General features: G+C 45.7%; 1 protein-coding gene across 11 annotated transcripts in view; it reads right to left on the bottom strand.

The window, feature by feature from the left end:
• The window catches only part of Sorbs1 (sorbin and SH3 domain containing 1), a 218,000-nt gene that overhangs the window by 95,631 nt on the left and 95,578 nt on the right, over nt 1–26,791 (bottom strand). For all 11 annotated transcript variants that reach the window (XM_050144574.1, XM_050144513.1, XM_050144530.1 and 8 more), the window contains exons 3-5: nt 13,379–13,433; nt 9,530–9,598; nt 4,407–4,535 (exon numbers count right to left, since the gene is read on the bottom strand). In XM_050144574.1, the coding sequence (XP_050000531.1) occupies nt 4,407–4,535; nt 9,530–9,598; nt 13,379–13,388 (208 nt within the window). In that variant the 5' untranslated portion in view covers nt 13,389–13,433. The remainder of the gene's footprint in view (nt 1–4,406; nt 4,536–9,529; nt 9,599–13,378; nt 13,434–26,791) is intronic.

Raw genomic sequence — 26,791 nt, 5'->3', positions numbered from 1 at the left:
TGCCTATGTGTGTGCATGTGGAGGACAGAGGTCAACAACTGAGAATCTTCCAGTATCTATCCATCCTGCTTTTTGAACAGGATCTCTCACTAGACTTGGCACTCACTGATTTAGACTGCTCACTAGGAAGCCTGAAGTACGTTCCAGGTTCTCCCCCCTGTCCACCCCCCCCCCAGCACCGAGTTATAGACAAACAGCTATGTTGGGCTTAACATGAGAGCTAGGGATTCAAGGCCAAGGCCCTCATCCCTGCACTGGCAGTACTGAGTCATCACCATAGCCCTGTCTGTTTTTGAATCAGGGTCTTACTATACAGTCTGGCTGTAGCCCAGGCTGGCCTCAGACTCTTAGCAATTCTCCTGTTTCTGCCTCCCTAGTGGTGAGATTACAGGTGTGTAACACTGCATCCAGCTCAAAACATCAGAAAATTCTCAAAGATATAAATTACAGTATATGATCTCTCCATTTAATAAAACCCAAGTCATACTGTCCTTGGAAATGACTCGGGTTTTCTTTTTTTTTTTTCTTCTCATTTCAAATCTTCAAAACTGCTTCCCTCACTGTGCCCAGAAGGGTAGATCCCCGGATCTCACTAAGCAGCCTGGCTCCTTACTGAAGGAGAGCGCATCTCTGGCATTTCCTCAGTCCTCATCCATTATCTTTTCTTCTGAATCTCGAAGGTTGGGAGCAGCCCAGTGCCAATTACATCTGAGTGCGCAAGGTGAAGCTTTACATACATAGTCATCAATCACCGGCTGCTGATGGAAGAGACTGTCAAGATGCTTCCTCCAATAAAAGGGAAGGTTGGCTCGTAGGTAGATTTGCAGCCTGGAGATGCTCAGCCCTTCAGTAAAAACATAATCTACTTTGCCTTGTATCCCATCTGCTCTTTGTGTACCTTTCTGTCCCGTGGTTAAAGGCCTCCAGAGAGCTGCTTTTATCTTACTCACGTCTAATTTCAGTTTTGGTTTCTTAGTTTTTTTTTTTTTTTTTTTTTAAATAGTACTTCTTGGGATCTTAGGATACTTTTCATTAAGGCAGGCTCACCGTAGTCGGGAAAGAGTTCACAAGGTGATGATCTGTGCTAGAAGTAGGCTCAAATGTGCACTAACTCTCACTTCTACCTTCCTCTTATTTATGTGACATAGTGGAGAATTTAATATCATGAATTAAAAAGTCTGGCCTTTACCCTAGGCTTCTGGGAGGTAAATGCCAAGTCCCTGGAATGCTACACCGAATAAGAATGTCTTGTTTACCTGAGGACTTGAACCACACCAATATGATTTGGAGCCAGGACTCTGAGCCAGTAAGAGCTTCATTGCCTACTAGAGTGGAGACGGGTCTTCCAGGAAGACAGTGGCATACACCTATGTTCAGAGCCCCAGCAGAACTTTAGACACAGAGGCTCACACACTGACGCTAGGAAACCATGTGTCTTGGTTTAATAAAAAGCTGAATGGCCAATAGCTAGGCAGGAGAGGACTCATGTATCTGCACTGTGGACTTTGATTTCCAAATGCCTCCTAGAACTTTCTCCCGAAGCCCTTCGCCTGTCAGGAAACTCAGCATAGCAATGATGGAATAGAACATCTCTTTCCAACATCCTTCACAAATCCCTCATCTCCATGAGAACCATAATCTAGAAAACCACTGGGTCAGCCTAGGGTCCTGGAGTCTTGCATCAAGCCCTGTTAATTCATTCTTTCAAAGACACTTTATCTTGTCCTCCATCTCCACTGCCCTCACTCCTATCCCAGAACAGCACGCCTTCAAACTGATAGGATTCAACCTTTAGCAGGCCTCCTGACGTACGGCAACAATGAGGGCTATTAGGATAGGCCTGTGAGGAATGCTTGTTATGAAAGAGCTCATTTAATGCCACCGACTCCAGTATAATAGTGCCCAATTTATAGATGAGAATGAGGCCATCTAAGGTTGATGGATCGGCCCAGATTTCAAAGACAGAACGTGCCAACACCAAAAACCAGGAGACTCTGTGATAGTCTAGCTATACTTTCTCTCTCAAGAGGAGGGAGTCAGAGCAATAGCTGAGAACTGGAGGTATCTCTGTAATGTAGGTGTTGGGAGCCATCTAAAGACTGGCGCTTCTAGCTCAGGCCAATAGCCAGCAACAGGGAAACTTACAGGGGTGGATGGGGGCGGCAAAGATGGAGGGCACAGGCGACGAAAGGACCCAACAGCCTCTGTTTACTAGGAGGAAGACACTTATTCACTTTAAGATGGATCCTGGAGGAGAAGCTATAACCACCGCTTTACCAAACCAGCAAAATTTCTAATGAGACTGGAGCATTTATCTATCATTATAGCCACAGGCAAGTATAGTTCCCACCCCTTATCAAGGACACTTCTCTTTGCAACAGACAAAGACCACTATAAAAAACCACAACCTGTTAAATGCATGGTTGTGAATCCAATACATCTGCAATACAACTCCTGTACCTCGGGCTCAGGGATTATTGTGGAAGGGTGGGTGGAAAGATTCTAAGAGGCAGAGGAACAGGAAGCTTGCTGTGAGATTGCGCTGCCTAGCATCGTCAGAGATGCTGTATCTATGAAGTCTCACCAAGATGGCTGCCTAAACCTGCACAAGGACAACACCAGCAGACGTGATAATGTGGAAGGGGGAAGCTCACGAGGCCTCGACCTTAGACAAAGAACTACAGGCAACTGAGGAGCGCTGAGTGCGGCAGAAGTAGTCTTCTCCAGGGAAGAGCGCATCGCTGGCTATCCAAAGTCAAAGGGCCAGCCCAAAAAATAGATACATACAAGTGACGGTATACAGACAGGGCACCCTGCATTCAGACATTGAGGAATACACACACCACCACCACCAGCCAGCCACCACTACCACCACTGCCACCACCACTGCCATCAATAACGACAAAGAAAAAGAGGCCATGATCTTAATGAGAGTAAGGACTGGGGGTTCATGGGTGAGGCTGAAGGGAGAAAATGAAATTATACTATAATATTTGTTGCTGTTTTGTTTTTCAAGGCAAAGTTTCTCTTTGGAGCCTTGCCTATCCTGGAATACACTCTGTAGACCAGGCTGGCCTTGAACTCACAGAGATCCATTTGACTCTGCCACCCGAGTGCTACAATTAAAAATGTGCACCACTACCACCTGGCACTATAATCTTTTTTTAACAAATAATTTTATTTTTTAAAAAAAGGTGTGCATGACTGATAACTGCCTCTCAGTTCTTCCAAGTACATGTAGTGTTAGAAATTTTTTTAAAACTTGCTCAAAAATATTGAATTATTTCCCACCAAATTCACTGGGATATTTTCATAGGAATTGCCATAGGACTACCTCAACTGCACGTGTAATTCTGCTAGCATGTGCCACAGTGGAGAGAGCCGGGCTCTGCAGTCGTGCCAGTTACAACCACTAGAGGGAGCGCAAGCCTCCCTCTCCGCCGCCTAATAATTGGTCAGTAAAGGTTGCTTCACTGGCCTTTTCCTTTGGATCATCTCTTTCCCACACACCCTACAGCCTTCTGAAGAAATTATTTTGCCTTTCTTCTCACCCACGTCTTTCCCAAAGAAGGGAAAAGCTGCAAACTACAACAGGTCAAAAATCAAGAGTGGGCTTAAAAATAAGATCAAAAAGCCCCAGGCCAGCTTTTGGTGCTGAGGACTGCTCAGGCCTTCCCTAGGCCTAGGAACAAAGATGACCTCCCAGAGGATGGGTATTATTGCTTCTAGGGAGCTTGTGTTTGAACCCTAGCCTGGCCTCCTTCTCAAGCATCAACCTTGGTACCCAAGTCAGGAGATGCGAGCATTACTCATTTGCATCCTACACAATCCCACCGTGTCAACAGCACCCACCTCCCACTGTACCAAAAGTTGCAAGCCCTGTTTCCTTTATACACTCTGGTTTCCAAGAGTGTGCTTAGCTTCCCAGTTTCCAGGGAAGAGAAAACCCCATTTTCTGTAGCCGTTTTCAAACATGGTCGTTGGGCCAGCTCCACAGCATGACCTTAGAACTTGTCAGAAGCATAAAATCAAAGACCTCACCTCAGACTTACAAGCAGGCACCACAAGTCTCAATCTCCAGGCTGAGCCCCTCTTGCCTGTCTACTTCTGATGACTGTGAGGCACAGAGAATGACGGCCCAAAGAGTGTTTAGAGACTGAACCACCCTATACTAAAGTAGGGATCACGAGGCTGTGCCTTCACCCAAAGCACACGGCCACCTATCCGTCCAGAGCTTGACTCACTAAGAATCATCACAGAAGGGACAGAAGTCACTGTCCTGAGGACCCTGGAGAAGAAGGACGCAGCTGATGAACCCACAACACTTCTCCCCAGCCCTGCAGAACCACAGGGATATCTGCCTTCTCTTCTGCGTATCTCCCCTCCCAGTCTCCAGAGTAGCACACCTGACTTGCTCTCATGCTTCGGAGAGTCCTGAGGGCTCACAGGGCTGCTGCTTGGGGTTTCCCTGTAGGATGGCGAGGCCCGAAGAGTCACTGTTCCTTTTCCAGTGCAGATTTTTGTAGGGTCCATGTCTGAGAAATAAAGATCCGAAGGCGAGAGTTAGATCCAATGTACCTGAGGGAGTTCATGCTAGACTGTTAGCGGACAGTTACAGCAGGGGAATGAGATGACCTGGGTACATCTATGCCTACTCTCCAACCATCTAGGGCCAATGACAATTAATCCGCGGCAGCATCAGGAGATTAGGGAGGAGAGGCAAGGCACGAGCTGAGTAAACGCATGAATTACAATGTCAGCTGAAACATTTCCCGATGGAAGCTGGCTCATTCCTTCTATGAAATGAATTTCTAATTGTTAAGCGGATTTCTGGCCAGTTAGTATGGCATGGCTCACAGGAGAGTTCGTGAAAGATCCCTCAAGCTCGCGGATCCCCCTTCTCACAGAAAAGGCAGCGAGCAATGAGGCGCCGTCAGGGATGTCCTGAAGAGAACCGCTGCTGCTTGTGTCTCTCGCTGGTTAAGACCCCTGAACTCTGAGAAAGAGGGGGCGCTGTTCACGGATGGGAGCTCTCACACTCCAACGTAAAACGAGGGAACACACAGCCGGGAGGGGGGCCATAGGCTCAGCCCCCACGCAGCACAACAGTTTCCTCAGAACCTCTGCTGATCTACAGACTCCCAACCATCCACCTTCAAAGGCACCAGGGTCAACAACGGATCCTGGACATCTTTAAGAAAGCGTTCAAAGCAGCCACCCATATCCAGGGCTATGTGTCCCCAGTCTCGCGGTGATGTCTTAAACCACAGACAATACTCAGCCTCCAGAAGCAACATCTTTTCCTATGCAATCTAAAGCTTGCAAGGAGCTGTCCGTGTCTAGAAAGTTTCGTTTACTATTTCTGACCGTGGTTCACCATAACTAGCTGACAGTGTGGTTAACAGAAAGGACGGCTTGCTTTAACAGGCCTGGTGCCATCCTTCAGGAAAATCAGTGATGAGACAGGAAACTGGGGAGGGCCACGCAATTTCACGGGAGCGCACGTGCCAAGTGTGTCCTTATGTGCAGCTGAGCTAAGCAACTCCACACTCACTCCCCATACCCCCAAACTGCCCAGAGTTCAGCTTCTAAGCTCAGTTCCACACTCACTCCCCACACCCCAAACTGCTCAGAGACCAGCTTCTGAGTTCAAACCCACACTCACTTCCACACCCCCGCACCCCCAACTGCTCCAAGTCCAGCTTCCTGACCACAATGAGGATGAGAGGATGAAGCTCAGGGTGTGTCACTGGGCAGGACTCATACTGCCCATGTCTGTTCCTGGGCGAGGGGGGTGAGGAGCCAAGCCTCCTTCCTCCCTGTTCTCAATCCCTACCCCAGCAGCCCTCTTCCATGGCAAGGAAAGCACAGACCCACAGTACACCACAGACCATGTGGCAAGCTTACAGAGCACCTAACCCCATCAAGAGAGTGAGTGGCTGGTGTAATACAATTATTGGAAAAACCAGACTACAGTCACTTCAAAGGGGTGTGTGGCAAACTGGCAAAGCGACAGTCCATCTGTATGGTCCTGAACACACATCCAGATCTGCCCAACTTCTGAGCTCCACTTGTCTCTCTGTCTACAGGAAACCCTGAGTCAGAGCCTCAAATGAACTGTACACCCCCGCCCGTTGGAGAGGAGAGGCAGGAAGTAACTGCAGGTGAAGCTAGAGAGGGGCTGGCCAACGTGCTCCTGGGAATGGCCTGAGCATCACACAGGGAACCAACATCCGACATCTATAGGAGCTGCTTCTCATTCACCCTGACTCAGAGGTTCTGTGAGAGGCCAGATTAGCTTTTCTTAGGAGTATTGTATTGTCTTAGAAGTTGCAAACCTCTTAGAAGAGCCCCATCCCAGAGTAAAGGTTGAGCGTCTGCATTAACCCTTCTAAAGCAGAGAGGACAAGACTGCAGCCTTAGATTCTCCCCTATACCCTGGCTTACAGACTTACAGACAGACCGACCACACACATACACACACACCACACAAAGACTCCCCTACTTCCCGGCTTACAGACTTACAGATAGAACACACACACACACACACACACACACAAAGGAAACAACTTAGGGGAAGGAAATGGCTTCCAAACATGCAAGGATTAAGGCTCACAGTGTGGTGTTAGAAGCAAAGAGAAGAACCCATGCACGATCCGACAATTAAAGGAAACAGCCCCAAAGAGAGATACCTGGAGGGAGTACCAGGCCTGAAGGGCTTTTCACTGTCTTCACGGGAATTATTTTAACAGCAGAAATAGAGCGAACACGTAAAGGGTCGGCAGTGGCTGAAAACACAAAAGGGTAAACGGTGCATCCAGAAAGAACATTTGGGAGACACTCGGGCAAGTCGAGGAACTGTGCAGAGACAATGGAAGGAAGTTGCCCACGCTAGGAGAACAATGCAAAGAGCAGTAGATGCAGTCATTAAAAATAGCCCGCTTTCTTTCTTTAGGGTTCTGGGCCAAGGCAGCAGAAGTCTTTCTCCAACCATCACTCGCATCGAGTTGGTCGGGGTTTATTGGCGCCTCCTGGCACACCAGGAGCTTGCCAAGGCTCTGGACAAAGAGGTTTACAGAGACACAGATGGCCTGGCAAGTAGAGGAAGGGGGACACAATCAGAGGACAAGGTGTCCCCTGGTGACAGTGGGTCATCTGCTATGCAACGGGGGCTTGGAGGACAGGATCATGGCTGCAGGCGAGTACAGCAACAGGAGGAACATTCTCGTAGATTGCTGGTCCCTTCTGCAGTCACAACTGCTTCTCCCAAATCACACCTTTTAGGATCCTGTGCCTGCCCTGATGGTCATCACCCTCCGACCTCAAGCAAATCAGAACCCCCATCTGTTGGGAAACAGATGGTCTTGCTTTTCCTGAGGGGAAAAAAAGGTGTCAAGTGTCCAAGTGGATGATTAAGGCTCTGGGCAGCAGCACAGTGCTGGATGCAGAGACCCTGCTCCTTGCCTGCCTAGACCACCATCTCAATGGCAGGCCCATCCCCAATCTTCTTGTGAGGCCTCCCTCACTCTTTCCGTTTAATGGCAGTAAAGAAAGATGTGCTTGTGGTGTTAAAGCAACTCCAGTTATGTGCCCAAGGGCTAGACGGTTGTAAACCAGAGGCTGTTGACTCAGCATCAGATGACTGGGATTGTCAAGAAGGCAGGAAGGAAGATGGGAGACACCTTCAAAATGGGCAGTGCCCCTCCTGCCCATCACGCTACTGTTTTGGAAGGCATTTGGCTGGCAGCATGGAGTATATGTCTGCAATAACTAAGTCAAAAGTGGCAATTCTGCACTTATCTAGATAGATGAACTATCACAGGAATCCTGTTAGCTACCTTAAAATCATTTGGGAGACTGTGTTGGGGTGAGAGCAGATTTGGGGTGCATTTTCAGAAGAAGAATTAAGAGGCTAAGCCAACCACTCAGTCACTCTGCTCTCAAGTGCAGAGAAAGGAGCTCAGTTATCCTGGCTTGGTGACTTTGACAAGGCGCTCTGATGATCTTTAAACCTGCTTCTTTATTTCCAAAGGCGAGTCTTGCTAAGGCAAGAAGGAAATCATTACTACCTCCTGTGTTCCCCCCACCCCTAAAAACAAAACGAAACAAAACAAAAACTCTTAAGGTTCTTCTATAAACAGACTTATAAAATGGAGCTAGCTGGTAGTCCCAAAATTTCAAAAGCCCCCCACCCTGCTCCTGGCTTAAATACCCACTTGCAGCCATTCCACAGCCCTGTTCCTCCACAGTCTCCAAGTGTAAGATAGCCACGGTGGGCCAAGACCCCAAGAACATAACCCACATGAACCCACACAGTGAAAGGAGGAGGGTGGCAAGCCAGCGAGGTGCGGACCAAGACAGCACTGATCTCCTGTCTCCAAGGAGCTCAGCCTCATGCCACCCAGGTTCCCACTCCCGTCTCCTTCAGAGTGAACATCTTCCTCTGCATTTGGATGCATTTGATGAAAATTACAAAGGCTAAACATGGCAAACTCTGAAATTATACTTTGGGATTTTTTTTTTAAACTTCAATGCCCCATGCCGGGAGTTTAGCCTTTTGTCACAGATACTGTAGAATACAGACAGATGAGTGTTTGTGGAGTCACTGGAGCCCAAGAGAGGATGCAGAAATAAACACTTAGTTCCAACTCCCTTCTTCTGTAGATAAGGAGCTCGCACCTGCAGAGATGAAAGGGCCCCCTACGTGTCTCTGTTTTTCACAGGCAGAACTGGAATTAGGTTTATCAAATGACTCCAACTTGCTTCCTGTCACCCCATACTGCAACACTGATGTCGGATTGGGGTGAGAGCATCCTGGGCAAACAGGACCTCTGGAGTCTGGCTTTGTTCTTTGTAGAAGAGTGAAAGCCCCCAGCTGCTAAGAGGGAGCAGCAGAGCTTCCCCCCTCCCCCCCCCCCCAGGTGGGCTGCCTGGCGCTCAAACGTCTTCTTACCACATCATTCTGCTCACATTTAGATCTCCCATTTGGAAGAATTTCTAAATTGAAAATATGAGGACCAAGACAGGCTTAATGGGAAAGTGCCTGTCCACAAATGCGAAGTCTTTCCTGACTGTATGCCCAGCATGGGGTAGGGGAGTAGGGATGCTAAAAACTTGAGCGGATATACATACAACCAGTACAACTGGTGACAGTGAAAGAATTTCTACCATAGGACTACGGATGTGTTCCTTTTCATGACAAGTGAAGGTGGCATGCCATACATAGGTAATTCCAGGCCAATGAGAGTCGTATATACCAGGCGTGGCTCTTACCTGGCACTGTCTATCTAACCTGTCATCCCAGCATCCTTGTGAGCACACCATCTCAGGGCTGGAGAAGATAGCTTCAGACCCATGAAGAGCAGAACCACAGCTCAGGTCTCAGAAAGCCACCATTGGAGCTAGGCTTCCTAAGACAAAGCCAACGATGTCTTCCCCAGAAAGGTGGGAATGGCCCCTGCCCAACATGCCCTGCACCTTCTAGAAATGCTTTCCGATTCCAAGCCAAGCTTCTCTTCCACAGCCTTACCTTTGTCTTGCCCATGGCTGCCGGGTGCCAAGCCATTCACAACAGCTTTAGAGCTTCCGGCATCATATTCTGAAAGAAAGAAGATGGACAGAAGGTTGGTGACCATGCCTGCTTGACAATCAGAGTCCCACGTGGCATGAGGTGGGGATAAAGTTGAGGCGTTCTTCCCCGACAGAACGGCTCTATCCACACATATCCTATCAGATTTCTCAGGCCTGGGACAAGTCCCCTAGGGTGCATGGGAGAGTTAAGGCCTGAACCAAACAGGACACAAGAGTTATCTGGGAATAGGAAGTGTGCTGTGGAGAATGCAAACACTACTGCCTCCCTGGATTGGCTTCCTTGACATCTGAAAAGTGTCTAGATGGCACCGCAAGTTCTACTCGTCAAAGACAAGCTGTCTTTTCTATAAATTGCCTTCAGATTGCCACCCTTCACCAGTCTAGAACCTTGTGTCACTGTCCCAGAGATGGCCATGGCATCCTAACCAGTCCTTCCATCCCCTTTCCTATTAAAGTCTCATAACATGCAACAGTCCAGGGCTTCCTGCATGTTCTCAACTCTGTGTACATGAGAGATTTTCATCTGTAGACCTTGGCTACAAAGCCCTCAGCCAGAAGACTTCTTCCCCTCTTCTTTTCTTTATTTACTTTTTATTATTATTATTTTTGTTTGTTTGTTTTTTGAGACAGTGTTTTTCTGTGGTTTTGGAGCCTGTCCTGGAACTAGCTCTTACAGACCAGGCTGGTCTCAAACTCATAGAGATCTGCTTGTCTCTGCCTCCAGAATGCTGGGATTAAAAGCTCCCTTTTCTTACTTTAGGAAAGTTCTATGTGATGATTTTCCTGAGTTCTGCTCAGAAGCAGATAACACTGAGGGGGAACTTGGAGACAGTCCAGGGGAGACCAGAGGATGGGAAGACCACGTTACCCCAGGGTATGCAGTCAGTGTGCTTGGAAGAACTCACAGCAAAATACCCCTGGAGCTGCAAACACCATCATAACTACAATTCTTTAAATGTGTTTTGCCAGGATTGTTCCTTCTACTTTATGTTGAGTATTCCACAATGACTAGGAACACCAACTCTATTGATAAGACAGTGGAGACTCAATGGGCCAAGTCTACCAAAGACCACTAGGCTGAGACTGAACTTCCCACTCACAGCCCATCTTCCTCCTCAAATAAGATAAGCATGTTTGTTTCCTGACTTGTTATATATTTCTTTGGATGCTGGGCCTACAACCCATACCACTACCAGCAAACCTGGCTAAAACTAAGTCACCTTAATAACTTTTAATAACCAGTCTCTCCAAAGGTTGGGTATCTGATACACCAGTTGCAGGGCAGCCAGGCCTCTAGAGTGCCTCCTCCACAATGGCCCAGGACTGCCCAGGGTGCATGGGGTTGTGGCTCACATTCACCTGTAGACAAAGGTTTGCTCTCTGGGACCCTCAATTCAGGATGCGTGGAAGAAGGGACTTGTTAAAAGGAAATGCAGCAAGCTCCAGCATCCCATTGCATGCTCTTTCGCTGCCCTGTCCCCGTGCACCTGATGGAGTCCCCTTGATCACATCCTTCTGACTGTTGGCCTTGCCTTGAGCCTGCTGGGGAGTTGTGGGGTGTGCCTGGGAGCTACCACCTGGCCCGCATTCTTTCTTCTCCCCTTTCCTTTTCCAATTAAACACAAGCAAACTGGAATAAGCATTTGGTATGTAGTAATTAACACTCAAAATAAAGTTCAGCTTTTGCAGCAATTATGTTGCTGTGTATGCAGCAGCCCACTCCACACAGGTGATTAATTCCTTGAAGCTCAGGTTCCTCATCTGCATCTCAGAGGCAGCAAGCCAGGCCCACCCGGGGTTGGGGGGGGGGAGTGCTGGGTAATAGCTTTCCAGAAGAATGAAACAGGACCCTGCCAGGACAACGATTCCCTCAAAGAGTGGCAGCCCAAGACCAATACACGGTTTTACTGCCATTCTTTCCACTAAAGATACAACCACATATTTTCCACGTAGCTCTCTTCCCAATGATCAATTTCAAGAGCAAGTAAACACACAATGTACTGCTGCTCACGCCCCGCCTTCAGGGTAGCACTTTTGTTTCCTTGGAATTAATACAGAAATTTCCAAGACAGGATTATCAGGTCAAAAGGCCTAGGATTTCGGACCCCTGGACAAAGCTCCCTTCCAGCGCCTGCCTGAGAGCGAGTCAGGGGAGGAAGGGCATCTGCTGTGCCTTGAGCATTGGTGCACCCTCACCTGGCCTCCTCTTCCTCGCTTTAAAACTGCCAGGAGCAGCAAGGCTGGCTTAGAAGAGCAAGAGACTTCAGGCTGCAGAGCAAAGTTTCTGTTTGTTTTTAAAAGGAAACAGGAAAAAGGGCCCAGCCTGTTATAAATGACAACAAAAGCCGAAAGGCAGGACTAAGGGCATGGCTCATCTGTCAAAACCACTGTTAACACATGTGAGGCCCTGCCCTCCATCCATGTGGAGTGGGGGCATGTGCACACATGTAACAGAAGCAGGACGATTAGGAGTAGAAAATTTAAATCCAGCCAGGGCTATATGAAACTGTCTAAAAACAAAAGAACTAACCAAAAGGCAAATCGGCAATAGAAACTGAGCCAGGATGGGCAGTGGTGGTGCAGGCCTTTAATCTCAGCACTCGGGAGGCGGATCTCTGTGAGTTCTAGGCCAGCCTGGTCTACAGAGTGAGTTCCAGGACAGGCTCCATAGCTACAGAGAAAATCTGCCTTGCCTCAAAAGAATAAGACAAAAGAAAAGAAACTGAGTCAGTAAGCAGTACCCGTGTCTGCTTTGGCACAGAAAAAAAAAAAAAAAAGGTGCCCAAGGCAAACCACAGACCTCACTCTGCAAGGAGGAAGTCTGGGCTAAGAAGAGTAAGAGCCACTTGGGGAGGCACGGCACATTATTAAGAGTCTGCTACACTCGGGCTAGGAAACTCCCAGCGGACCAGCACCATTGCAGTGCGCACTTCACAGAGGAAAAGCAAAGGCACACCCAGCACAGACCCGAGCTGCACGGGAAGTACATTTGGAAGGGTGCAGCCATAGGCCACTCCACTCCACAGCCCTCCCAGGCCTCACCACACACTGTCCCACACAGCTCAGGACTTGGCTAAACCAGCAAATATGTAAAGAAATGGGAAAGGCCTTTTAATCTACAGGGGTCCCTGAAAATACCCTCAATACGGTGCAGGATTAGAAGAACTCTGAAAGAAATACTCACATATCCCCTGCCTCCCATCCCCACCTGCAGGTGCAGGAGGCCAAGGTAGGACCAACTGCCGGAAGGAAATGTCTCCAGGCTGGACACTGACAAGCCTCAGCTGCATTAGCCCAGGGATCTGTCCCAGCTCTCTCTTCCCTGCTCCAAGATTTCAATCCCAGTCCAAGACTAAAAATACCTGAAACACTAATTTATTTAGATCTTGGTTCTTAAAAGCATAAGTTAGCTGTTCTGCAAGCAGGATTAAGGAAGTGCTGGGTTAGCCCCCATCCGGGGAAGATTATGATTAAGCTGTGTGTTTTGCATCAATCATCTTGATGCAGAAATGCCGCTACAGTATAGAAATATGCCAAGTTTAATCAAATGCCTACTGAAAATAACAGCAGCTTATTGTATGTAGATTATATGCCACTAAAAGTGAAGTGGGCTCCTGTCAAGACAGACACGGCATACATAGTGTATGGTAGAGTTCTTCACATGTGCTGAAAATCGTTTGCACCGTAAGTAGTGATGTTAGTGTTGAGGACCTTAAGGTATCTGGAAATCTCAGCAAACCACAGTTTTGTAGCTTTGTCAAGAGAAAGAGGGTTTGAAATGACTTACCAGAACTCATGCTGGTAGTGGGCCAAGTCTTCTAAAGCTGCAGCTTCGGATGGCTCTGCAGAAAAGCACACAGTGGCGTGAATGAATGGCAGCCGGATGGTAAATCCCCACAGTTAGTGTTAAAATGCAAACACTGTAACCCTTGGTCAAACAGAGCTGAACTGGGAGCCACGTGGCCAGGCTTCCGGCTCATGGCTGGTCATAGATTTGGGGGATTTGGGCATCTCACACAGCTTCCTTGCTTCGCTTTTGTCACCAACTATGTTTAGACGCAATCCCAGGTCTCTGCTAGCAACAAGTCAACCAAAAACTTCAATTTTGTAAATGTAAAAAAAAAAAAAGAAAAGAAAAAGAAAAGAAAGAAAACAAACAACTATCATCAGAGGGTAGTAAGTAATTAGGGGATGTTTACAGATAGCTCACAATGTACCAGGAGATGTTCCGGGTGCTTTAAATAATTGATGTGATTCATGACAGCAAGCACTGATGTAGTGTTAGCTCACGGATGGGTCCCAGGGAGGCGAAACAGCACACCCAACTGTGCTGGAGTTGATCATGGAAACGGGGTAGCCTAAATCGGCCCTGCCCTCCTCACTTACGGGCAGAAACTGTCACCAATGACCAAGCAAACAGCCCTCAGAATTAGAAGGTCTCAAACCAAAGGAAACTTAAAGTGTTTGCTGTCATTTTATTATCATTCGTCTCCAACAAAAGGTGTCCATTTGTTTTGTTTGGTTGGTTTTGATGGTGAAGATCAAACCCAGAGCATCAAGGGTACCTTAATCAAAGACTAATCTCTATGTACATTGTTGCTCAAACCAAACATCATGTTTTGGCAAATAAGTTGGGTATAATGGTGTGCGCCTATAATCCCAGGGAAGTGCATGCAGGAGGATCACCAGTTCGAGTGCATCCTCACTATACAGTAAGTTTGAGGCTAGTCTTCACTATATGAGATGGTATGCTGTCTACAACCATACCACCTTAAGCGCACCCAATCTCATCTGAAGCTAGGAAGGATTGGACCTGATTTGTACTCAGATGGGACACTATATGTAAACACACGCACACACACATACACACACACACACACACACACACACACACACACACACGGACACACGGACACACACACCAAACCTGTAACTAAACAGGAGAAGGCAGGCACAAAAGGTTGCATGTATGTGTGGTACAGTCTGTAGAAAATAGTGGGACCATAGTGATGGTAAGTAGTCAGTGGTTCCTAGGAGCTTGGGGTGACATACCTGACCGTAAGGAGACACAGGGACCTTTTCTGGGGCCGACGGAAATGCTATATATATGTTGTGACTTTGGTAGTACTTATAGGGTGCATTTATTTGTCAAAGTGTTACAGGTTTGGTTTAGTATGACTCTTTTGGAAAACAATGGCTACATATGTGTAAGTGTTCTTCTGGACTCTAGCCACTGAGCTATCTCTAGCTAATAACCCACTTGCTTGATTACTATTTTTACATAACCTTGAAATCAGTTAATATGTTTCCCTACTTCATCCCTATTCAAAATCTTTTTGGTCATTTTTGGTCCTTTGCATTTTTCATTTTGTTTTATTTATTTGTTTGTTTGTTTGTTTTGTTTTGTTTTTCGAGACAGGGTTTTCTGTAGCTTTGAAGCCTGTCCTGGAACTAGCTCTTGTAGACCAGGCTGACCTCGATTAAAGAAAGAAAAGGTCTGTTGGATTTCTACTTGGGATTTTGTAGACTCTATATTCACTTGGGGGGGGGAAATTAATGTTTTTACAATATTGGATTCTCTGGCCACTGAGCATGGTCTCTCCCTTCAGCCAGGTCTTCTTTCATTTCTCTCACCAATGACTTAACAGGCTTTGGAGTAAAGGCTTTGAGCTCCTTCCACACAGACACCTCATGCTTTCTCCTCCCCAGAGGGAAGTGGCGACTGAACCCTCAAGAGAAGGCTACTCACAAGAACACTCCCATGTAAAAAAAAGAAGATAGATCCATTCCAATTGATGTGTAATTGCAACACAGAAATTCAATGTGAGAAAGTAAGGTCACATGACTCCTTCAAACATTTGAAACCCCAGTAACTGAGTTCAAGTATAATGAAATATGTGAAATGCTAGACAAAAAAAAAAAATCAAGTCTGGTTTTCAACATCATCGAACCTCAAAGAGGAGTCAAGTAAATAGACAGGTGAAATGCAGAAATCAATCGAGGATTTGGGTAAGAAAATTAAACAACTTTAATTACAAATGCAGAGACAGATTCTGAAAGAAAAATGTTAGGCAAATCGTGGATATGGGAAGCTTAAAGCAAAAAGAAACACCACAGTGGGAAACATCACCCAATCAGCAGACCACACGTGGAAAGACTACCAGGGATTGAAAATAAAATTGAAGACCTATGACATTCAGAAACAATTTAAAATGTAATTATGACCATAACAACTAAGGTCTCTGGGATACAATTAACAGACCAAATCTATAATCTATAGTGTAGAAAAAAGAAAGAAGACACAGTCAAAACACACAGAAAAGCTGTTCAAGGAGGGGCTGGAGAGATGGGCCTGTGGATAAGAGCACTCGCTACTTTTCTAGAGGACCAGAGTTTGGTTCCCAGCACCTATCTGTGTTAGGCAGATCACAACCACCTATCATTGAAGCTCCAGGAGATCCAATGGCCTCTTTGGCCTTTGTAGGTGGACATGCACACACTCATACACATAGCATTCAAACACACACACATATACATAAATTTTTAAAAATGTTTTTAAAATTATAGCAGAAACATCTGTATACCTGAGGAAAGAAATGGCCATCTAAACATTAGTCCTTTAGAATATCCAAAGTATAAAACCAGAAAGATTCCTGCACGTCATATAATTAAAACGTCAAGAAAACAGAACAAAGCAAGAACATTGAAAGCCCCTTACAAACATGAGCCCATTCAAACAACAGCAAACTTCTCCACAAAAATCGCTAAACCCAGCAGAGTATGAACTGGTAGCTTTTAATCCCCCAAACAAAGTAACTGCCAACCAAGATTACTTTATCCAAAATAGATAGCCTTTACAGCTGAAAAATTGAGGGCTTTTACTGGGAAGAATAAAACCAAAGCAATTCATAACTGTTAAGTTCATGTGTGTCATAAGGAATATTACACCAAGAAGATAAAAATACAGAAGCATCAGAGCTTATGAAGATCCATTCTCACAAGGACAGACTCACAAACACAAATTAGGATATGTCCAAACATTGCTAACTTGGTAAAAACATCAAATCTGAGTAAGAATACAACAAAGAAGAAACCAGGTCAACCTTTCAAGAGTCTCCTAAATCTAAAGACGCGAGGAACTGACTGGATGTTTCCCAAAATAAGATTGAGCTGTTTGCTTCCTGCTGGAAACTCACTCCACTGGCAAAGACACACACAGCTGACAGGATGGACAATGATATTCCAACAGAAAGGCTACCATCAAGAATCAAAACCCAAATGCTAGTGACAATTCAACGTACCACTGGTGGGAAAGGAAACTAGTGAGGACACTGTGGAAACCACTGTAGAGGCTCTTCCAAAACCCAAGAAGAGAACTCCTATATGACGGCACCTCCCGCCTTGGTTCTCAGGCTACTCTTCACAAGAGTCAGCTTATGGAAGCCTAGGCATGTGTCAATGCGTGAATGAATGACAATTTATGCTGGCGAGTTTGTGGGGTAAAGGAAACACTTCTGCATTGCTGGTGGGAGTGTAAGCTGGTACAACCTCTTTGGATGTCAGTGTGGCGATTTCTCAGAAAATTAGGAAACAACCTTCCTCAAGACCCAGTAATACCACTTTTGGGTATATATCCAAAGGATGCTCAATTGTTCATAGCAGCATTGTTTGTCATAGCCAGAACCTGGAAACAACCTAAAAGCTCCTCGGTAGAAGAATGGATAAGAAAAATGTGGTACATTTACACAATGGAGTTCTACACAGCTGAAAAAAATAACATCTTGAATTTTGCAGGAAAATGGATGGAACTAGAAAACATCATATTGAGTGAGGTAACCCAGACCCAGAAAGACAATTATCACATGTACTCACTCATAAGTGGTTTTTAAACATAAAGCAAGAAAACCAGTCCACAAATCACAATCTCAGAGAACTTAGACAACAATGAGGACACTAAGAGAGACATACATAGATCTAATCTACATGGGAAGTGGAGAAAGACAAGATCTCCTGAGTAAATAGGGAGCATGGGGACCTTGGGAGAGGGTTGAAGGGGATAAGGGAGAGGCAGGGAGGGGAGCAGATAAAAATGTAGAGCTAAATAAAAATTAGAAATAAAAAAGAATGAGTTATAAGCCAAAAATGAAGAAGTATTTTGCTACAAAGAATTATGTCCTTTGCAGGAAAACAAAACTAGAGATCATAATAAATGAAACAAACCAGATTCCCCCCAAAAATGTTTTGTTTCATAGGTAGAATTTAGTGTAGTTTTGTTTCACTTGAAGAAAAAGTGTAAAAGTACAACTGGAAGGAGTTATGGAACCAGGGACAAAGGGCAAAAAAGAATGGGAGTAGCAGTAAACAAGACCAAAGAACATGATACCACAAAAATGTCACAAGTGTGAATTGTCTGCTTGACAGAACTGAGGACTGCAGGCCTCTGGGCAAACCTGTGAGATATTATGTTAATTATCTGGTCGGAGGAAGGAGACCTATGCACTGTGGATATCAGCATTCCTAGACTGCATTTTCCCTGACTGTATAAAACAGAAAAAGGCAGCTGCGCACTGGCCATCAGTCCTCTCTGCTATGAAGTGAAGACTTTTTAAACAATAATAAAGGTAGTATACCAGATGTAGAACTCAAATGTTTATTTTACATAATAAACCTCTGATACTAGCCATGGGGAAATGGCTCAGTCAGTAAAGTACTTGCCACCTAACACAGGGACTGGAGAGTGGCTCCCCATCACAACATAAAATGCATGGTACCCAAAAGGCCAGTGCTGGAGAGGTGGAGGCAGGAGGATTCCCAAGGTGTGCTAGCCAACTAGACTAGCTCCAGGGTCAATGAGAGACCCTGTCTCAAAAATAGGGTAGAAAAGTGATTGACAGAGGTACCTTGTGTTGACCTCTGGCCTTCTCATATATGCTCGTGAATACACACACACACACACACACACACACACACCCTCTGATACTTAATAGTTAAAATTTACTTTCAAGCCGTGCTCTAAAACATGATTTGGCTGAACAAATGGCACAGCTTCAAAATCTCTAAATAAGCCCTCTCCCAGTCCAGGCACATTTGGGTAAAAGCCAAAAAAGAATAAATGATTGCACGTCGTGGCAAAACCAACCAACTGGTCATTTACATCCTTGTAGTTGCAGGAACCTAGAGTGTCCCAGCTTGGGTGGGCCAGTGAGAGTCAAGCCACCATCCTACACCTGGAGCTGCAGGCCTAACCATACTTGGGCAAAACCCTGCGGCATCAACACAGACATTCCACCAAAGGAACAAGCTGTGTGGTAGCCAGAGTTCAGAATGATGATCCAGAGAATCAACGGTTCTCCTGGAGACCTCTCTGCTTCTAAATCCTGTCATTCTAAGACAAGCTTTGAAGACAAAGAAGGAATAATCCTCTAAAAGGCAAAAGTCACACTCACGCTTCCAGCTGAAACGAAATTAAATAACCAACCATGAGTTATTGGCCACGAAGGAAAGGCCCATATGTGAACAGTCTGGGGACACACAGTGAGGGCAACTGAATCTGGAGAAATGGATTCAAGATCAGGCACAGATATTATGAGAGACGGAGCCTCGGGTAACCTCTCACACACCACACTCTGGCACCGTGGTGCTTTGCCTGCAGGGTTCCTCTCTGTCCCTAACCCAAAAGACTATAAACTGGAAGGGAAGGGATACACCCCCCTCTCAGTGCTGAGTATGCAATCATGGGCTTTGTCCTTGTCCCTGCTCAGACAAGAGGACCTACCTGCAGGATCTTTCCTTCAAATAGACAAGACTCTCTTCTATTTTACTCCGGTTGCTATGTTCAATCTTTGAAATCCAATCTGGGATTGGCTTCATGTCCAGGCAGCTATTTCCAATAAAAAAGAGCAGACAGCTCGCAAAGCCCCAAAATTATGTCTAGCCCTGTTTCCCTGTACTTGCTTATCCCCCAGCCTGAGCGGCCCATCTCTCCAATTTCTCACCGGTACCTTCTCAATCGCTATTAATGTCATTTCTCTTCAAATTCTCTCTCTGCATTATTAGAGGGAGGGCAGAAGGCTCTTCAGAAAGAGCAAAGGACAAACACTAAGCTGCCGGCACCTCCTTTCAAGGGGAAGAAATGAGGAGAGGGTTGGCCTTGACATTAGCTTCGATCTGGAGTCCCAAGACTCGGCTGGAGGCTTGGAACACAACAGGCTGATGGTTTCTGGGGAGGGAGCACTAGGAAAACATGTCAAAGGGGCCACCCCTCTACGTCCTCCCATTTCCTCCTGGAGTCCCTCCAACCCAGTTTCCGTTCTAACCAATTATCTGAAACGGCTTTCAGAAATGTCTCCCGTGAACACGCTCAGCCAAGTCCATCAGCTTCTGTACTAGTCGGGGCCTCTGAGGTCTTCCGACCACAGTTAAGACAGCCAACCCCTTCTTCCCTCCCACAAACACCGTCTGACTCCGAGTATCACCAAATGCTGTCTTATATTGGGCAACAAGGATCCTCCTGGTAGAACGGGGCTTCTGTGGATCTTCTAGGAGTTCATGGCCACAGGGTCTTGAGCTGGGCCCTGCTCCTTTCCAACTTCACACTCATTTCCTTCAGGGTTCATCCGGAGGGTCAGAACAAGACGGTTCACAGGCCCTCTGGACTAATTCCATGGTTTCCCAACTGTGCTGGGAGGAGGCTTCATGAGCCCCCTCAGGCTGCTGGGCAGGCACTCGCCCACCCACTCCCCACCTGTCATGTCAACCAGGGCAACTGTGCTCTTGAGCAGTTTCATTAACTTCCACTTCCTGAGCTGCCCTTTGATAGTAGGTTCTGTGGCTACAAATTAAAGGGTTCATAAGCCTGGAATTTTGTCCACCTCTTTACTGCTCGGGGACAAAAACTGAGTTGTGGTTTTATTTTGTTTTGTTTTAAGTCTCCCTTCTACCAACGTCTTTGTTTTAGAGATTTATTTTGTATTTTTATTTACTTATAGAAGAGGGTGTTGGATTCCCTGAAACTGGAGTTACAGGTAGTTGAGAGCCACCCAGCAAAGAATGTGGCTTAGGACTGGAAATGGAGCAAGAGCTCTTGACCACTGCGCCATCTCTCCAGCCCTTCTCCACACTTGCCTCCTGTTGCTCATCTACTTCCTGAGGACAGCCTCTGCCTCTAGCGTGCTGAATTCCAGCCCTCCATGGTTACCTAACAAACTGCATCACTTTAGAAGCTTCCAATGGTACCCACCCTCACTGCACAATTCAAAGTCCAGGTAATGAGCTTTGAGGCCCGGCTGAGTCCATTCGTCATCACCCCCTTGCTTCCCTGTCTCAGCTGCCTCACAAGAAGCCCACCAGACAGCACTTACCTGGCTGATAGGATGGCCAGTGTTCATCTCTGGTTCCTAATATCTACTATGAAGCTGAGGTAGCACAAACATCCAATAATGCTGGTAAGGGAAGATCTGTCCCTTGAGAGTGACTAAGGGTACCATTCTCTCTTCCTCCTTGGTATCCCCCATACCTGGAAGAGATAGTCTTCCTAATTCTTCATTTTCATTGCCTGTGTAGCCTCATGCCCACCAGTCTGCTCACCCTAGAAGTTCTAGACCATGATCTTACCCTAATAAGCCTCAGATTAATCCCAGCACTCACGAGGCAGAGACTGATCTCAAGGCCAGCCTGGTCTACAGAACGAGTTCCAGGACGGGCTCCAAAGCTACACAGAAAAACAAAAGCAAGCAAACAAACAAAAAGCCTCAGATCCATCCCAGCCCACAACTGCCATGTCCTGACTTGAGCAAGAAAGAGCTCCTGTATCTGATCCCAGCAAGAGTCCCTCTAGGCCCATAAGTTAGTTAGGCACCACAGAAAAGAAAAAATTTTATCAGCAAAGTCTACTGGTGTAAGACGGTGTTCCTTGAGAACCTCCTATGCATGAGGACAGTGTCTGGCTCTACTGTTGTCTCTAAGACTATCACAAGATGTAGGACGAGAGGTGTGCCCAGAAGATGTAACAAAGCCAGACAGTTCTTCTATTGACAATCTGGACAAAGTGCAATTAGGAAGAATGAAAGAATGAATAAATATAAAAAATTTTCGATTAACCAATTGCATAATTTCTAAACTTATCCCAAAGGTCCCATTGTAGAAAACAATGATCTTAACATGCCACAGGACCCAGAAGAGCACAGTCGAGTGACCCTTCCAGTTCTGCCTCCTCGCATGTGTTTCCGACACCCTAACTATGTGCAGCATACTTTGGCAAGGTGGTCCATTCCCAAGCTTTCAGGGCCCCTGCCTAGGGTTCGGATAGCACCACCCACAGCGGGATAGGCCTTCTTACACCTATCAGAAATCAAGAAAATGCTCATAAGCCAATCTGATGGAATCAACTCCTCATTTGAGGGGCCCTCTGCCCAGGTGACTCTGGTTTGTGTTGACAAAATAAAACAAAAACAAGCAAACAAAAGCACCATCAAAACTGTTCACTTGAGATGTGCGAAACTAAAGTACTCTGGAGTTTTACAGTTTTGAGTGTTTGCAAATAGGATAAATGAGGGGTCTAAGGGCTACATGAAATCCACTGGTGTTGCATTGCACCTAATGTCTATATGCCTAATCCACCTGTAGATATTTTCAGCATGCTTACATTTAACTGCAAACCATCACATGAGGTCTTTTGTCATGTTAGCAGTCAAGGGGTTTTAGGTTCTAGAGCATTTCAGATCCAGGGCTTCAAGATCAGGGATGTTCAACCTGAAAGACAATTTTCTTCATCAAAATTCATTTTTCTTAGCTCATACTTGATATCTGATATATAACTGCGTAACTTTTAGAACTTTCCGGAGAAAATATTCTAGCAGATACACTGAAAAGTGTTGCTCATAATCTTGTCTATGAGAACTCCACACAATACCTTCTTCCAGTGGATTAACAGTGGCGATCTCAAGTTCAGAATTCTAACATTAATCAGATCAACTGCCTTTGCTTGTGAGGCCAGGCTCCTCCAGTGTAGTCCTTATGAGGACTCGGGGGCCACAGAATGACTTGAAGGTTCTGCCAGACTTCCTAAAGAAGCAACTGCACCAAATACTTCATTTTAAGAGATTTACAGGAATTGCCAGGTGACAACACACACAGTCCCTCCCTTAGACCCTAACCTTGCCCTCTGCCAATTCCCTGCTCCTCTGCCTGGAGCATTCCAGAGCCCTGAGCAACTTCGAAACCTCTTTGTATGTGCCACTCGGGGCATACAGGGATTCTTAGCCATGCATTGTTAACCAAGACAAGCTCTAAAAGTGAAAACTGGCTCATTTGTGTTTCCCAAATATGGTCACGTCTACAGAACCCAAACAAAGCTGCCTGACTGTGGCATCCAGTGAATTTGGAGCTCTTCCCTTAGACAATCTAGAGAATTCAAAACAGGGCAGATTCCCAAACTCATTAGATAAAAGCAAAGTGTCATTACAAAGATTTATAAATACAGAACCTTGAAAGAAGGGCGAGCCCGGGACAGAGCCACCCCACTCTTTCTGAAGGGGTCACTGTATAGTGTGAACCCACTGAGAAATCACCATGGAAGCATCGTCTGTTCCCTGGAGGGTCAGGGCTGGGCCACACGCAGGTAAATGAGACTAAACAGTAAGTACTGTGTGAGGCAGAAAAACAAACCTAGGAAAGTCTTTGAACAGGGGCCTCTACAGTTCATGAATGGCAGCAGGGTGGGTCCCCACGCAGCAGAGCTGTCTGCTTTCATAGACAGTCCCACACAGCTCCAGCTCCCAAGCTAGGAAATCCCTGAGGCAACTTGTTCGCCACAGCCTACGTTACACAGACCTTTACAGTGTAGGCAATACCATGCTCAGGAATGAGAGAACACAGACTCCATTCACTAAAAAATACTTTGTGTCTTTTGCAAATACATAATAACCTAAATGCCTCAATTCATAAGACTGGCTTATTCAAAAATTGCTTGTTTTCCTTAAATTTTCAAATTTCACTGCAAGTATACAGACTTACCCCAAAGTCAATACGAAACACTGAAAACATTATCTTTTCTGAGAAGACCTCCCTTCTAAATGTTTAATAACTGAAGTGGAACTTATACACACAGGCCCAAAACCAATAGCCCCCGAATTCACACTATGAAGCCAAGGCTCGTTAGTATCTAACTGTTTTAACCATGAAGCTACCTCACTCCTATTGCGCACACAGGATAATATCACCTCCTTTTCTCTAATCCCTCCTCCCTTTAAAAAAAAATCAGATATCAAATCTGTATCCAAGCATCTGATAATATACTGTCAATTCCTGAGGTAGATTTTCTTTAAGAATAAAACCTCCAAAAGACGAAAGATAGTACAAAGCTGAAAACAAATAACCAACCAAAGTATTTATTTTAAATTTATGTCATCTATCAAACAAGATTACCTGAAATAGTAGGGCATATAACATCATTAGTTCTTTAATATGCATAATTAATACACATGTGTTTATGTACAACAAAAACAACATCCAGGTTCCGGGCAGCGTGACTCTGGCTTATTTGGTATCTAGGACCCATTCTGACTTGAGCTTCAGGCAGTGCTTGGCAGCTGCTGGAAGCTGGCCAGAGTCAGAAGAAACAGATTTGGACCAAACTTAGCCAGAGCTGTTTAAATTAGGAAAGCGTTTAATTTGTCTGCTTCATTTTACTGATTTATAAAGAGATTAATAATACTTAATTTAATAAATTGTTCTCAAGGTTAAATTCAAAAATGTGTATTTGCGTGCTAACTGTGGGGTAACAGGAGAAGTGTTCTAACAGAAAAGGCACTAGGCTGGTCCTTCCAATCCTCTGTTACTGTCTGGACAACAGTGAGGTGGATGTTAGTTCTACTATCCACACCCAAAACCAGGCTTTACCAATTACAGGAGGAATGGGCTCCTCAGCTCTTACCCTCCCAAACTGGGCAATGAAAGAGCCCTACGTAACTGTCCTCTCGAAAGGACAGGTCTCAGAAAACCAAACCAATGGCCGGGTGGTGGTGGTGCACGCCTTTAATCCCAGTACTCTGGAGGCAGAGACAGGCAGATCTCTGTGAGTTCGAGCTAGCCTGATCTACAAGAGCTAGTTTCAGGACAGGCACCAAAGCTACAGAGAAACCCTGTCTCGAAAAATCAATCAATCAATTCAATCAATCAATCAAATACCCACAGGCACCAAAGCTACAAAGAAATCCTGTCTCAAAAAAAAAAAACAATAAATAAATTAAATAAATAAATAAATAAATGAGATGCCCACCCCCATAAAAAAGAAGGAAAGAAACCAAGCCATCACTATGGATAGATACATGCTACGTGCATGTGAAGTGCTGCATGCTCACTAATGGAAAAACGACGAACTATCTATTTCCCCAAAGCTGGTTGGGAACCGCCCACTTTACATGTCATTTCTGACCTGAAAACACCTCCTTACAATGGGAAAAAACTGAGTCTCAGTAACAACTGCAATACCTGTTGAAGAGTCAAACTGTTGAGGATAGAGAGATGGCTCAGCTGTTAAGAGCACTTGCAGAGGAACTGGGTGCAATCCCCAACACCCACATGGTGGCTCACAACCATCCACAGCCGCAGTTCTAGGGGATCCAAAGCCCTCCTCTAACTTCTGTGGGCACCGAGCATGCACATGATACATATACCTTCACACAAGGAAAATATTTATGTGCATAACAATTTAAAAATATAAAATAAGTAAATGTAAAGTTGTAAAACAGTATCTACCTAAAGCAAGATGTCCCTCCTACACAAAGACTGCTCAGAGCACATACAGATGGCTTTCGCCAGGGGTTTTTTATCTAGCTGCGGCAGCCAACAGTCACTTTTGTCAACTAAGATTACACATAGGGCCTGGCCTCAGAGAGGAGATATTCTACATGTGAAGAAAGAAAAGACTACTAGCCTAGATATAACTCAGAGGCTTCCATTCCCAGTACCCTCTTCCCCTGCACACACGCACACACACACACACACACACACACACACACACATGCGCGCGCACACACACACACAAAAGCTCAGTCACAACTTGCTCTCTTCTCCCTCCTTATAAGGTAACATGCTCTGCCTTTTCCTAATATGATCCTCTCTGTGAATTAACTTACATAACAAGTGAGGCGCCTGGTCCCCCTCACAGATGTTACTGGCAAGTGTTGCCTGATTTGCAGGTAAACTCGTCTCCTCCTTCTGGTCCTAACAAGCTGTTCTCGTGGCACCTGAGCCAGAGTTCCCACAGAGGCTTCTAACACAGCTTACAGAGCAGAACACAAGGAAGCAGTACAGAATAGTGCACAGAAATTACGTCAGGGAGACATCGCAAAATGGCCTTGAACACTAGGCAGTGACATTCTATCAGGCCACTAAGTTCAAGATGAGTTCCTTGAAAGGTTCCGAATCCAAGATTCAGTGTTGCTGAGAAGCATGCAGAATGCACTCCAGCAGTGGGGACTGAGGGGACAGGAGGGTATGAGGCAGTCACAGGCGGTCATATCGATGCCTGGTGCTTTTTATGAGGTGCATATGAAAATTCCCAAGGGCACAAGCATCCTCTGCCCGGGAGGGAAGCTCCCTGCAATTTGGCTTTGAAAAGCTGCGTAGAAGCCTTGATTACAGCAACCACAAGTGACAATTTCTACATTTGTCTTCTTTTGCTTATTTGTAGCAAAAGCTGCCATTCAGAAAGAATTTCATCATCTGGACATGCTCCCTAAATCTCATTCTGCTATTGCTGCCCTAGGAAGGCTTCCGCCCCCCGCCACACAATTGCTTTGATGACTGACAAGAAAATCACCAAGAAATAAAAGGTGTTGACAATCCTGTAGAACTCAAAGACGCTAAGTAGAAAAACTGAAAACAGAACAAACTCACCAAAACAGAACACAAGGCTAACCGAGTTAGAGATGTTCGCAGGATCAATTTTAAGCTAATAAAATGTTCAAGAGAATGGTTCTCAACCCCAAATTACCGAGTCTCCACAACTCACACCTTAAGTGAGCATAAGAAATTGGACAAAGCTGTGTGTGGTGGCATGCATCTGTAATCCCAGTATTGGGGGGAGTGGGTAGAAGTAGGAAAATCAGACAGAAGCACAAGGGCATTCCTAGCTGCATACCAAGTAGCAGGCCTGCCTGGGCCACATGGGACCCTATCAGTATACAAATATGAGGAC

The sequence above is a fragment of the Alexandromys fortis genome, unplaced genomic scaffold, assembly GCF_014885135.2.
Source record: "Alexandromys fortis isolate MF-2015 unplaced genomic scaffold, M_Fortis_MF-2015_v1.1 scaffold_16, whole genome shotgun sequence".
Lineage (NCBI taxonomy): Eukaryota > Metazoa > Chordata > Mammalia > Rodentia > Cricetidae > Alexandromys > Alexandromys fortis.
This window is presented reverse-complemented; position numbering and strand designations above follow the sequence as displayed.